This window comes from Anneissia japonica, unplaced genomic scaffold, assembly GCF_011630105.1.
Source record: "Anneissia japonica isolate Jap-2015-1 unplaced genomic scaffold, ASM1163010v1 scaffold287840_len1291095_cov163, whole genome shotgun sequence".
Taxonomy (NCBI): domain Eukaryota; kingdom Metazoa; phylum Echinodermata; class Crinoidea; order Comatulida; family Comatulidae; genus Anneissia; species Anneissia japonica.
The window spans coordinates 626,801-639,827 of NW_022728493.1; the positions used below are offsets into that span (position 1 = coordinate 626,801).

At 32.2% G+C, this 13,027-nt stretch overlaps 1 protein-coding gene across 2 annotated transcripts in view; it reads left to right on the plus strand.

Annotated features, from left to right (window-relative positions):
• The first annotated feature begins 175 nt into the window (after positions 1 to 175).
• Positions 176 to 13,027, plus strand: part of LOC117114170 (histone-lysine N-methyltransferase MECOM-like) — a 13,962-nt gene continuing 1,110 nt past the window's right edge. The window contains exons 1-2 of one of the 2 annotated variants that reach the window (XM_033257740.1): positions 176 to 760; positions 2,194 to 2,355. In XM_033257740.1, coding sequence (XP_033113631.1) covers positions 500 to 760; positions 2,194 to 2,265 — 333 coding nt within the window. In that variant the 5' untranslated portion in view covers positions 176 to 499 and the 3' untranslated portion in view covers positions 2,266 to 2,355. Of the gene's footprint in view, positions 761 to 2,193; positions 2,356 to 13,027 lie in introns of those variants that run through there. The other variant, XM_033257741.1, reaches the window with a different exon arrangement.

Consider the following 13,027-nt stretch of genomic DNA (forward strand, 5'->3'; position numbering starts at 1 on the left):
TAAATGAAGAACAATAAGAAGTTAAATTTTAGTTTGCTGTTGTACACAATTGTGATTTAGTATATTTCAGTGAATATTAGATTTTTCTGCATTGCAACAAACATTGATTTATTTATTTATTTATTATTAATGCATACATTAACCTTTGAACTTATTTATTACCCAGAATCATAATCACCTTAAAATTAAAAAAAGGAAGAAATAAAATGGCAGATTTAGGGTGTGGGGCAGCCTTCCTTTTGAAAAGTTAAAAGAAAAGAAAAAGAAAGAAAAAATTGATTGCCAAAAAAAAGCCTCAGTGGTTATTTTTGGGCATCTAGAAAGCAAAAATTTTGCATAAGAATTCCCCTGAACCGCTTAAGGTAATGTTGTCTCGATCAACCCCACTTTTGCCCCCCCCCCCTTTTTGGACATCTCTGGATCCAGCCCTGTATGGGATAGTTTGCTTAATACTTCAACTTTTTTTTCTTTAGATGAGCTTGATGGTACTGAAAGTAAAATGTATAGTTCGGAACAAACTAGCGATAACGACACTTCTTCATCGACGGGTGAGGATACACAAGAGACTACCGATAACCTATCACAAGAGTACATTCCAGAAAAAATCACTGTACCTCCACGGTTTGAACTGCGGGAGTCGTCATTAGGAAACACTGGTTTAGGGGTGTTTAGCCTCGCTGATGTTCCTATAGGTGAGAAATTTGGACCTTTCAAAGGAGTTGAGAGAAGGACGATAACCAACAGTGAATTTGCATGCAAGGTATGCCAAGTTTTTAAAAAAATTTGATTTAATTTTTCATCTTTTTTTATTCTCTTGTTAATTTTTTAACATAGTATTTCTGAAATCATGGTCCACTGAAATTTTGACAATCATTAAGAATTATGATACAACATTTGAAGAAACAAACAAGACAAACAATAATTTAAAAGGTTAAGTGTATGTTCTGTAAAACAGAACATAGGACTTTTCCTCATTGACATAATTAGAACTGATGTTAAACTTAGAAAGTAAAAACCATATATCTGTCTCTTATACACATCTACTCCTCTTGGTTTGATTTATGTGAAGATATCATATTAAAAATGGTTTCAAGAATAATAATGCAAAAATATGATCCCATTGCATTATTTATATTTTCTTTGGAGAACTTTTAACATGAAAAAAACTAAAGAAATAACCAATTAAAAGTTTATAATCTGTAACCGTTTTTGTTTTCTGGTTGTTATAGAGATAAGATGAGACTCAAACTAGGGCTAAATTTTATTTTGGTTAGGGTTTTAAGAAAAACCAAGCACGGAAATTGATTAAGCGTTAGACAGAATGATCCTGTGCAAAAGCAAAATAAAATGGTTGAGAAAGAAAAATTGAAACAGAACCAATGGCTTTTCTGCTAGTGCAGGAAAAGCCAAGTATTCGTATATGTGTATAAAGATGTGACCACTTTGGTGAGAGATCATTCTTTGCTTGAAGAAATATGTTTGTGAATGATAGGTATTTGGTAAACAGATGTAAATTGACAAAGTATTCATGAAGAGTTGTTCAACATTTCTGTACATCCAATTAATAAAAAAAGAATAAAATATATTCTACATAAACAGAATTACATCTAAAATGAGTATATGTCATGCTTATAATCATATATTATGTTTTCGAAGTACATTTAACGATAAATTATTACAGTATGCACCACATACAAAAGCGGTAACCATTTTAAATAAAGACGTTAATGAAGAAAAATGAATGTTGAAAACGAATCTTTGAATTAGGTTTGTGGGTCGCTTTCTCCATGGGTTCAACACATTGTAGTTTTATTTCCTTTGATGGAGATGAATCAACTGTTTTTTTTTCTTGATGGACAATTGGGGCGCAAGACAGATTTATAGTACTCAGTTGAGCGATAGATAAGTTAAACACTTCTGTTCTCTCTTCTGATCCATGCCCTTCTCCAAATATAAAAAATTATAGGAATGTCTGGAGGTTTTGTAATCAATATAGCCAGACAAATCTATGTCATAAAATTCATCTTCCTCCTTCATCTCTACATCTCTGTTTTCCTGTCCCCTCCCAAGACACCAATAACTGCAGAACCCGCAGAGATACTCCTGGTCAGAGGTGACTGGTTGTTATGGAAGCCAGATGCCATTCTCCTGGTATTTTACTTTGATGAGCTTTGATGATGTTTGTGTTGATAGATTTCAGGAGTTTTTGTCTCGAATCAGCATCTGCTCATCTCATCATACCTGGAGAACTCATCCCCTACCTAGCAATGAACCATGACCTTGCATGTCCTGAGGGTCAGAGCAGAGGCCTGTTGATGTACGATCTTGAACAACAGAGGTACTACATTTGCCTGGAATTAACTGAAGATAGGTTAGGAGGAGGGTAGGCTAGGGGAGGTTAGGGTAGGCTAGTTAGCCTATGATTAGGATGTCTGACTTTTGAGGCCTGTTTGTTTGGAGATAGAGCAAGTTTGAATTCTACTGTTGTTATACGATTCATTCTACAAATATAGTATAACACTGTAGTATATATAGTGATCTGCAGAACTTCACATTAAGTGCTGTAGTATATGAAATAGAACATAGATCGGTTATTATTAATATTATTATTTATATTTATTATTCAACACATAAAAAGGAAAAAGAAAATTGACAAAAAGTGAATAATAGCCTTGGCTGAATTGCTCACCAATTACAATCAAATTTAACAATTTATATTTAGAAAAAGACATGCAAAATTAATATCCTTCTAGCTCTCATTTGGCGAGACTTTTTATACCTTTTTTAGCGGACTCGCTGCCCGCTAATAATGATGATTTATAATTAAAAAAACACTTTTATTTTTGGCAAAGCAAAATCAATACAATAATTAGACTTAATTGCATATTATATGTTAGATGGCTATTAATAATGTCTTTTTTTACAGTACCTATATTTACCATTGAGATAACAACTCTTAAGTTTTTTACTTCTATTTATTTTACTGGATTCTGTACTCTCTTTTTTTATAGACTTTTTATCACTTTGTATGTGTTTACTTGAATACTTACATACTATATACTTAATACTATACTAATATACTTAATTTCATCTATAAATTGGGATTTTCCAAAAGTTAATTACTTATATAGACCATAAAATACTTATAAATTTTAAAATTAATTTAACAACCAAAAATGGAAAATATCATGTAATATCAAATCATTACAGAAAGATTACATTATTTAAAATTTAGTTTCATGTCTATAACAATATTAACATTTAATATATAATTTGTATATACACATATTGTAGAAAGAGATTAAAAAATGGAATATATGTATGCATGACAATAAGTGACACTGTAAATGATAAAGTAGCCGCCTACAGTACACTCGCACCTCATAAATGATATTATTGCAGACTTTTTTGCAATATTGTACATGCGAACAGTAGTTTACTATAATGTGTCATTCCGTTGATTAGTGATAAAGAGTTATTGAATGAAGGAAATAAACATAGCTAACATGAGTAGGAATTTATAGGCATGTTTGACATGAATGCTTTACATCAATTGGAAGTTCAAGAAATAGAGATTGAAAAGATTCACACAGCACAAAGCCCAAATGTGATATGTGAGTGACACTGACACCAAGTTTCTTAGTACAGAAACCCAGGTTCAAGGTAATAAGACAGTCTACTAACAAGTTCATTGATTTAAAGTTCATGTTATTCAATTGTTTTTGTTGTGTGCTTTTCCCATGTAGGCATTTCCTTGATTTATTAATTTATTTGGAATTCAAATTGGCAATGATAAAAGATGAAATACATCATAAATTACAATATAAACTGAGAAACATATTTGAATGCTGAGGTGGTGCAATAAGGCCTACTGTAAAGGTTCAAATGAGGGTATAACCGATTTTAATAGAATGTTGATAAAATTTAACGACTGACCAATTAGAACAAGTGTGGGGGGGGGGGGGGGGGGGGGGGGGGGGGGGTAGGGTAGAAATATGCACTTGTCCCACAATGTGCTATTTTACGTATATTTACTCTGTCATTTTGTGGAACTTCGGCAACAATATCCAAGCGACGAGGCTTAGCTAAACGGTCTATTGTTGCAGCCTTCTAAAAAGAAGGAATATATACAGTTGAATCCAGAGATATTCCAGAGGCGAATTCAAGGGTAGGGGAGGGGAATCCATCGTTCTTTCTTTTCTTACCTTGCCTTCCCCCTTTTTTTTTTTGAGTGGGAGAGGAAATATTCCCCATTTCTCTCACTACCTTAAACCTGCCCCTGACCTTTTTCTGTGTTAAGAAAGACAGTCGTAGGGCCTTTAGGGTAAGTAAAGTGCTATAGGGTCTATCAATACATAAACCAGTGCACTGTTCAGTTCTTTTCTTCTTGTAAGCCTACTTCTTTTTTAAAAATTAATTTCTAGCGTCGATTTTTGTGCACAAATAGCAAATTGCAAATTAAATATTGTCTTCAGTATTGTGATTAAAACCAATAAGCAAATTTCTTGTTATCTACTTGTGTACAAATAATACATAAATTATACTATTTAAATTGAATTTTATGAGAAAATTCATTAGGGCAGGAGATCAATAATTTGCGAAACGAATAATAAATAAATGGATTAAGAATAAAATGAATAGCAATTATGTGAGGAAATTAGCACGTAATAAAAGAAGTTCAAAAGTAATTATCATAATGAATGTTTCAAATTTATCGAGAAAAATTTGTAATTCAACATGCTTCCCCTCTCAATAAGATTCTAAAATTATATTCAACAAGATGTAGCTTCAGTTGTCTGTCTCATTAACTCAAAGAATTTGAAAATAGAAATTGTCTTCCTGGCCTTAGTGACTCTTCATGTGACACGATCGTGCTTAGAGTTTGTCTCGCCGATCCAAAAATGAACGGGAATCTGGAAAAACAGATGGTTTTTAGGCAACATTATTATTTGATTGTAATTAAATGGCTTATCTTCCGAAGCCCTCATTGTGGCTAATATGAGAACATATTTGGGATTGAAATTATAATATATAATCAGAGAGTAAAGTCATGCCTGCTATAGTACATTTTTTTGGGGAGGTTTTGTTTTCATTATTCATGAGTCAGTACTGTATAGTACAACAACCTGTCCATAATATAAGTTATTTATTAAATTTTAATAAATTGATGTATTTTCTGTTGTATTGATGACAATTGAAAATTATATTTTGTGACATAAAAAAAAAGCATTGTTGTAGGCCTAACAAAATGAGAAGTCTCAAATTTAACCTACTCCATAAGTCACCTAATTCTCTGGTCTTCCTTCAGTACTCAAAGATTCTGCAAATATTTCAATACATTTTGTTTATTTTCTTGTTAAAGATGTACTTTCCCTTGAAAATTACCAAAGTCATAAAAAATAATTTTTAAATTAACTTGCTTATTTTGCACTAATTGTAATAAAAAAGTATAATTATAATAAAGATAATAAAACATTTCCAGTGACTGGAAGTGTTTCTATCATTTTTCTGCTGTAAAATGATGGTTGTTTATGGGCAAAGCATTTTTTAAATACACTAATTTCTATTTTGATAATTTTTATGTTACTTCAAAATGGGCAAGTAAATTTCAAAAATGATTTTTATGATTTTTTTTTGTTTTTTGCAAGGGACAGTACATCTTTAAGTCATCTTTTCTGTGTAGTAATTAATTTGTGTATTTTAATTAGGTAATGTAGGATAATAATTTGTGTATTCATTTTACTTATATATTTGCAATTTTGCAATAAGTATGCTTGATTATTATTAGTATTGAAAGTAGAACCTGAAACTTTGATTTTTCTGGGGCTCAGGTTTTTTTCTTTCCCTCATTATAACTTTATTCCTTTGGGATCCCAGGGCATTCATGAATATGAATGAAATGGGAAAAAATGATTCTCATTTCTCCAAATGTACAGTAAGGTTGATCTGCTGTAGACCATATGAACAAAAATATCCCACATGATCGTAATAGATTGTCGATTCTTGTTAAGTTGTTATCTAGGTTAGTGGAACTTACCATTGACTACTGTCCATAAAAATGCGTCTGTAATTTAACTGACTGGATAGGCCTAATCGGGATAACTTTACTTTCATTCTTTTAGTAGTACACGGAATATACTGTACGTGGAATAGTGCATAGCCACGCAGATTCTAACTGTCCCGGTTTTGACGAGAGTACCCCTGTTCTATCCTGCCAACCCCTTAATTTCCCCACTATTTTAATTGATATGAAATGTTATCACCAAGTTTGAAAAACAAGATAAATTTCACTACACTGACTCTGCCGTAATACAAAGATATCCAACTCCAGTTTGTATTACGGGCTTCACAGGGACTACTCGAGCCGATTGAGACATGCAAGGGATAAGTTATAAAAATCCACATATGGCTGGCCCCATATCTGTACACAAAAATGTAGAAATATATTTGGTTGGAAGTCTGTGGAACGTCGAAAGGTGACAGAATAAAAACTATTGTCCTGCTTTCTGGATCAAAATGTCCAGCTTTCAAACATTTAAGGGTTAGAATGACTATTGAAATGTTCCTATGCATAATAATGGCAGCACAATCTTCTATATGCACACATGCAAAGGAGTAGACAAACATTTGTGATATATTTATTTGTTGTATTTATCTAGAGAACATCATAAAAAGTTGTATTGAGTATTAGAGCAATAAATATTATTTATCATCCAAATTCAACTTCACATTGATGAATGCAAGTCATTTGGATAAGGGGAAAATATTGGCCTAGTAAAACGAAAATCTACGATATAGAGAAGATTTGAAACCAAAAGTTGTTTAGTAGCGTGTCCATTGCAATTACGTTTGCATTGTGAATTGAGTGGATCTGACTAGATCTCCACGTCACTCAGCAACACTGGGACCTTCACTTGCATGTACTTGTCTTTTTTAATTGTTAATTAAATTGTGTGTGTTCTAATTACTGTATCGATGTTTAACATGAAGATTTATGTTCAAGATAAACTTTTTTTTTAAGTGTATCGGCCCACAATCCTCAGCGGATCACAGTCCAACTGCATTAGCATGGTGTCTTTGAAGTGTGATGCTTGGCATGTTTAACCATTCCTTTAATAGTACGTATTGAGAGAGATAAGCTCCTTATTTCCATAATACTCGCTTGCCTCTTTGCTTGCTTCGTTGTTGGCTTCTTTGGTTGTTTTTTTCACATACTTCCTTGCATATTTTATCTTGTTTTTATTTCCTTCACATCAAACGGCAAGTACACTCCCCACTTACAGAATGATGCTTTATAAACTAAGTCTCTATATGAGTTTTAGGAAGTGGAGTTGTTGGTCGTGAGAAAAGGCCCTGATGTTAAAGGAATTGAACCCAGGACTCTGGTATTAGAAGGCAAGCATTAATAGATTGATCAATTGATATGGTAGATTTGGAAGAATGATTAATCAGTTTGGAAGATTATAAGATTAATAGTTAATAAAATAAATAAATAATAAAGTATACATTCACACGAAAAAAAACGTGTATATATTTTTATATTATATATTTATTATTATATCGGTTAAATGTTGTCTTGCTTTTTATAGTGTTGTTTTTGATCTTCATTGTTTTTTATCAACTCAAAGAAGCAAATCTTGTATATATGTATTATGTATGATGATAATAATTGAATCTTAAATCTTGAATCTTCATTCAATAATCTTCATTCCATGATTGATTAAATGATCAAAATTTTATTGATTATACTACTTACAAAATTTTGAAAGAAGTAGATGAGAAAATAATACAAAACCTTTAAAAGTTAACAGCACTGGTCTCTTGAAGCTATGTGCCTTGATCATTCAGTTTGCTATGGCCTATATACATCAAGAGAGCGCTGGTTTAAGTGCATCTTTTGGTTCTCCTAAACACCACAAATGCTAAGTGGGTGTTTGTGTCTTGCAAAATCTTTGCATAAATTTGAATACCACTACCATTTCAAAATCAGTGGCAATTCACGAACTTCTTTGCTGTGGCAATTGAGGACCTATGGTCTGAAAAGGGCAGAGAAATTATGATCAAAAATAGAAAGGTTTTTTCTGTGTCTGAAGACTCTGCCAACGTGGAAGCTCCAAAGATCTATTAGCCATTTTTATCTAATCCAATTTTTTTGTTCTTCCAATTTTGTATATATTACAATGCGTTCATCTTTTTGTGTGAATTTAGGTTAAGATTGTGAGCTTTTGATTGTTTTTCAGCAAATATTGGCCCATGATAGGAAACATGAAAGATTGTCGCTTAAAAAATGAGTTATCGAACACATGAGTTATTGAAGCCACCGTCAGTAGGCCTCCTTTCCTCTCCAAAACAAGAACCAATTGACATAAATATTGCAACCTACCGGCGGAATGCAATTAATCTGTAGGATCAGCAGGGGCGTATATAAGAGTGTGCATGGGGTACACGCCTACCCAGTCAAAAATGAAAATGTACAAAGCAAAGAAATCACGCTCAAGCAGTTAAAAATCATATCACCTTATTTCTTGATCTTGTTCCCCCTCACCTAATCAACGGAGACCCCCACTCCACCTAATGTAACTCATCATCTCCCCGATTGTAAGACTCTTACATACAGACGCCACTGACTAAATTTACCTTCTAACACGTATCCTTTCTTTGTTTCTACACAGTTACAATAATAAATAAAAAATGATTGCCATGCAGGTTTGAGGGAACCCAGGCACCTGTTTCTGGAACAGTGGATGGGTGAATACATGATGATAATGATTCCCTATTTTTTCTTTTGATTCCCAATTTGTTTTAACTATTCACCTGTTCTTAGCATTGTCATTGTTCGTTTTTCAGATTTTTTTTTTTAATTCAGTATTATACTTCTATTATCTGCCCAACAGCTATTTTTATTTGTTACAGTTAAGTGTAAATTTACTAGGTGATACATACATAAATTCATACAGATATTAATTGAATGTAATCAGTTTCTGTTGTTATTAATTTGACATGCACAATTAGGTCACATTTTTCAGAGATTGATTGATAGATAAATCTCTGAATAAGGTTTCTAAATCACACTTATTCAAACACACTAAATCAAATTATATTGTTTCTTTTTTATTTGTGTATAACCAAAATTCAGAAGGAAAGAAAAAAAGTTCAGGAAAATAGAATTTACTAACAAAGTAACAGGAAATTAACAGAATTAACACTTTGTTGAGTCTCCTTTACAAATTATGATTTGCCATTGCAAAAGGAAGAAGAAAGATGCATGTAGGGCGAAAAACAGGTCAGTGTTTGGCTAAACACCTGAGTCGCTGAGTAGCCGAGTTGTCATACGGCATGATGCGGAAGGATGGGCAAAGAGAAAGGATTGTCTCTCAGACTCGTTCTTGTTGAGATAACGGTGAAGAGGGAAATTCTGTATTTCCGGGTGTAACCAACATGTTGTCAAGGTTTAATAACAGATTACAGTTCACCTGATTTGAATCAGACTATCTGATTGGAGTTCAAATCATCAATCTCGACATTTGACCCAATTCAGTGAAATCTTAAAATTTGAAAGTAAATTAGGTTTATCTATGTGAGAATTTTCTGCAACCTTCTTCCTATAAGATAACAATTACCGAACTTTTTCCTTTGTAGTGGTCACCTGATTACCACTAGCCAATAGACGTGAAGATTCTTTTTGGATTTGAAAATCTTAATTTAAAAGTCATGAAATAAAATATTTCTGATAAATTTTTCGTAGTCTTGTATTTTTTTTTTTTTTTGAAAATTAGTTAGTTTATCAAGAATTCCTTCTTAAATATTTTGTAAATAGATAATCTAGGTAAACCAAATCTGACATTTACTTATGCAAGCCTTCCTTCTAAATAGATTTGTAGTCATTTTGCTAAATCTGTTCACTGACACAATGTTTCCTTAAAAATAATATTAATTTTAATAAACTTTGTCTTTATAGTATAATCTTATCTTCAATTTCAAGTATGGTATTATCATTTGTTAATATCAATGTGCCCAAGGTGTAAAGTTGGGGCACCGCTAACTATAGCCTTAACGTCAGCACTTGTCTTCTCTAATAATTGAGAACTTAAACTGGTGGTCCAATTTATGCATCTGGCTCAATACACACTTTAAAGAGTCCATTGCAAATTTTTGGTTAGATGTTGTATAATAAGATTACTTAAGGTTTTGTTTTAATTAAAATATTTAAAAAAAAAAATATTTATGAGAATCTTCCATATTTTAAGATGGAATGAAATAGTGAAATACAGGGAACAGTCTGTGTCTGCATTCAGCTATTCTTCTGTCCTTGATCCCTAAAATCTGTGTCATCCCCTTCCTTACCTTTTTCCGTGAAATGCATTTTTTATAAGCTGTCGTCTTTCCATCAATGGTTATTTTTTTCCCAATCATATCCCTTGACTGCTTCAATTAGTTTGTACCTTTTCGTCATTTTTCCATTCCATAATAACATCCTCTATTTTTTTGAATCATTACATCTGCTTCAAAAAAAAATTTCAGTCTTACCCCCCACGTTTTTTTTGTAAAGCCTGAATACTATACGAAATTATAATAATCACAGAAAATTATATATAAAATTTTTGTGATATAAAATGAGCTTTTGAACACAACGTATAGCTGTATGCAGATTGAAGTTGGGTAGGAGGCACAGTTCTTTTCTTCTCCCCCCTCCCCCAAAGAAAAAAAAATGAACTATTATTCAAAATCCAGACTTAAAGTACCATTTCTGGTCATAGAGGTGCCATAATTGAGAGAGCTTCGTTCAGTTGGCTAAGTTGATTGTAGCCACTGTGTGTGTGTGCTGATCCATTGAAATTTCTAGGCCCCCGGTTTAATTTCCATCTCTGCTCTCTCAAATAAAATGAGACGTTTAAGCCGTTGGTCCTGTGTGCATCATGGCCCACGTGCATGTTAAAAATACAGTCTTTAGAAAAAAGTAGTAGATTGTCTCCCAGTGTACTGTCCAATCACCTTCAGAAGGACCCCACTGGAAGTAAGCCTTCTTCAGAATTTTGTGGGTTTCCTTGGTGATTTACACCGAATATATCTAATCCAATCAATAATCATACAATTTCACACCTCAGCGACAACCATGGTGGGGATACCCTCCATCTGTCAAAATACCGCCCTGGGCCCCATCAATTCTGAATTCCTGGATCCGCCACTAATAGCATTTTTCTGAGCACTGTAATACCCATGATCAGCTAATTTCAAGAAGATAATTAATAGAGTAATAATAGTATCAAACATTTGTAATTTGTAAAGGATGATTAGTTGCCAAGAGATTTTTGTTTGCTCACCGAAATATGGGAATCGTACAAATTTTCAAGCGGTTCCTTCAACTCATGCAAAACTTGTGACCCTATTGCACAATTAAAATGCATTTTAATAAAAGGCAAAAAAATTATTAATAGTAGTATCTGACAAAATGGCACTCTGAAGATTAATACAGTAACATCACATTGAATATGTATGATATACAAAATAATAAGTTTTTATTAACATATTAATTGCCAATTAATAGATGCAAGAATTATCATGACCTCTCACCTATTGATAAAGCTAGCAGCTGATTCATCTCAGGTGCTAATTATTAATGATTATCCATTTTTGTAGCTGTTGCTCTTTTTTTCAGGTGTTTCCCTTTTAGTAGACTCCCTAGTCTATTGTGTTTTTTTTCACACACATGAACCAGTTTGAGGTCATTCAACTCAATGGATAGATAGTGGTCTGGTGGTTAACCAGAGCGCTTGTAAATATTAAGTTGGAGATAAGATAAAAGAGTTAACAATGTGCCAAGATAAGACAATAGGTTAGATGTCTCATGTAATTGTTTACTAATCATATTTTGTATAGTGTAAGTTATTTGATTAGGTCTATGTTGTTTTCATGCAGAACCACTACTTGTTTGTTTACTCAGATTGGAACCATATTTAATGAGAGTGAACCATCCTGCAAACAGTGGGATCCACAACATTTTTACAATAGGGATACGGAAGTCACAGAAACATCTTCCACATGAACAACAAAATATAAAGCAACTAATTATTAACAAACATTTATGAACTTTTTTGGTAAATAGAAGTAATAATTGTAAATTGGAATATAATTAGACCAATTACGGTACTGTAAAATCAAAAACTTTCGGGAATTAATAATTTCAGCCGTTTTCGCGACATTAAAATTTTGTGAATCGCAAAACGCCCTAGATTTGCTTTGTATCATCGTCAGAGCGAGTTTAGGCCTTGAAATACCGATTTATACCGACAATTTCTGCTGTTTATTGTTCATCTTTTAAAAAATTGAAATTAATTTTTGCTGTAATTCAGTGATTTTTAATGACCAAAATCTCATTTCTGAAACTGATTCAAGCTCAAAGTGTTTGATATACTGTATTAAATTATTGATTGTTTTTTTGCGACATAAAACTCGCTATTTATGACTACTCATGGAATTTGCAGGAATTTTTTTTTCACAAATTTTTCTGGTTTTACAGTATACTAAAATTTAGCAATCATGATGATAAAATTTACAAAATGTAAATAATAGCATAACTGACAACAAAATCAATGTTTTTATTTAATTTTAGCTGATTGGCTAACCTGTTTATATTTTGAGATTTAAGATTTATTTGAAAAAATAAATAAAACGTCTTGTATTTCTAGAACCCTATTCATATTGTAATAATTTCAACAAAGATAAAAGGTACGGTAACTTAACTTGGTAAAATCTTACCACTGTTCAATCTTTTAAATTTTTTAACCCATAAGTGTAAACTACTTGGACACTATTAGATTTATTATTAGCTGAAACAATAACAAAATTAAGAAACATAGTTTCGTAGTATAGATGAAATAATAATAATATGTCGTTCTCATATAGCGCTTAATGCCTTAACAAAGCCTCTAAGCGCTTCACATTATTACCCCGGTCATTGGATCAAACACATATGGAACACATTAAACACTAAATGAAATTATTAAATTAAATTATATCTCCATAATAT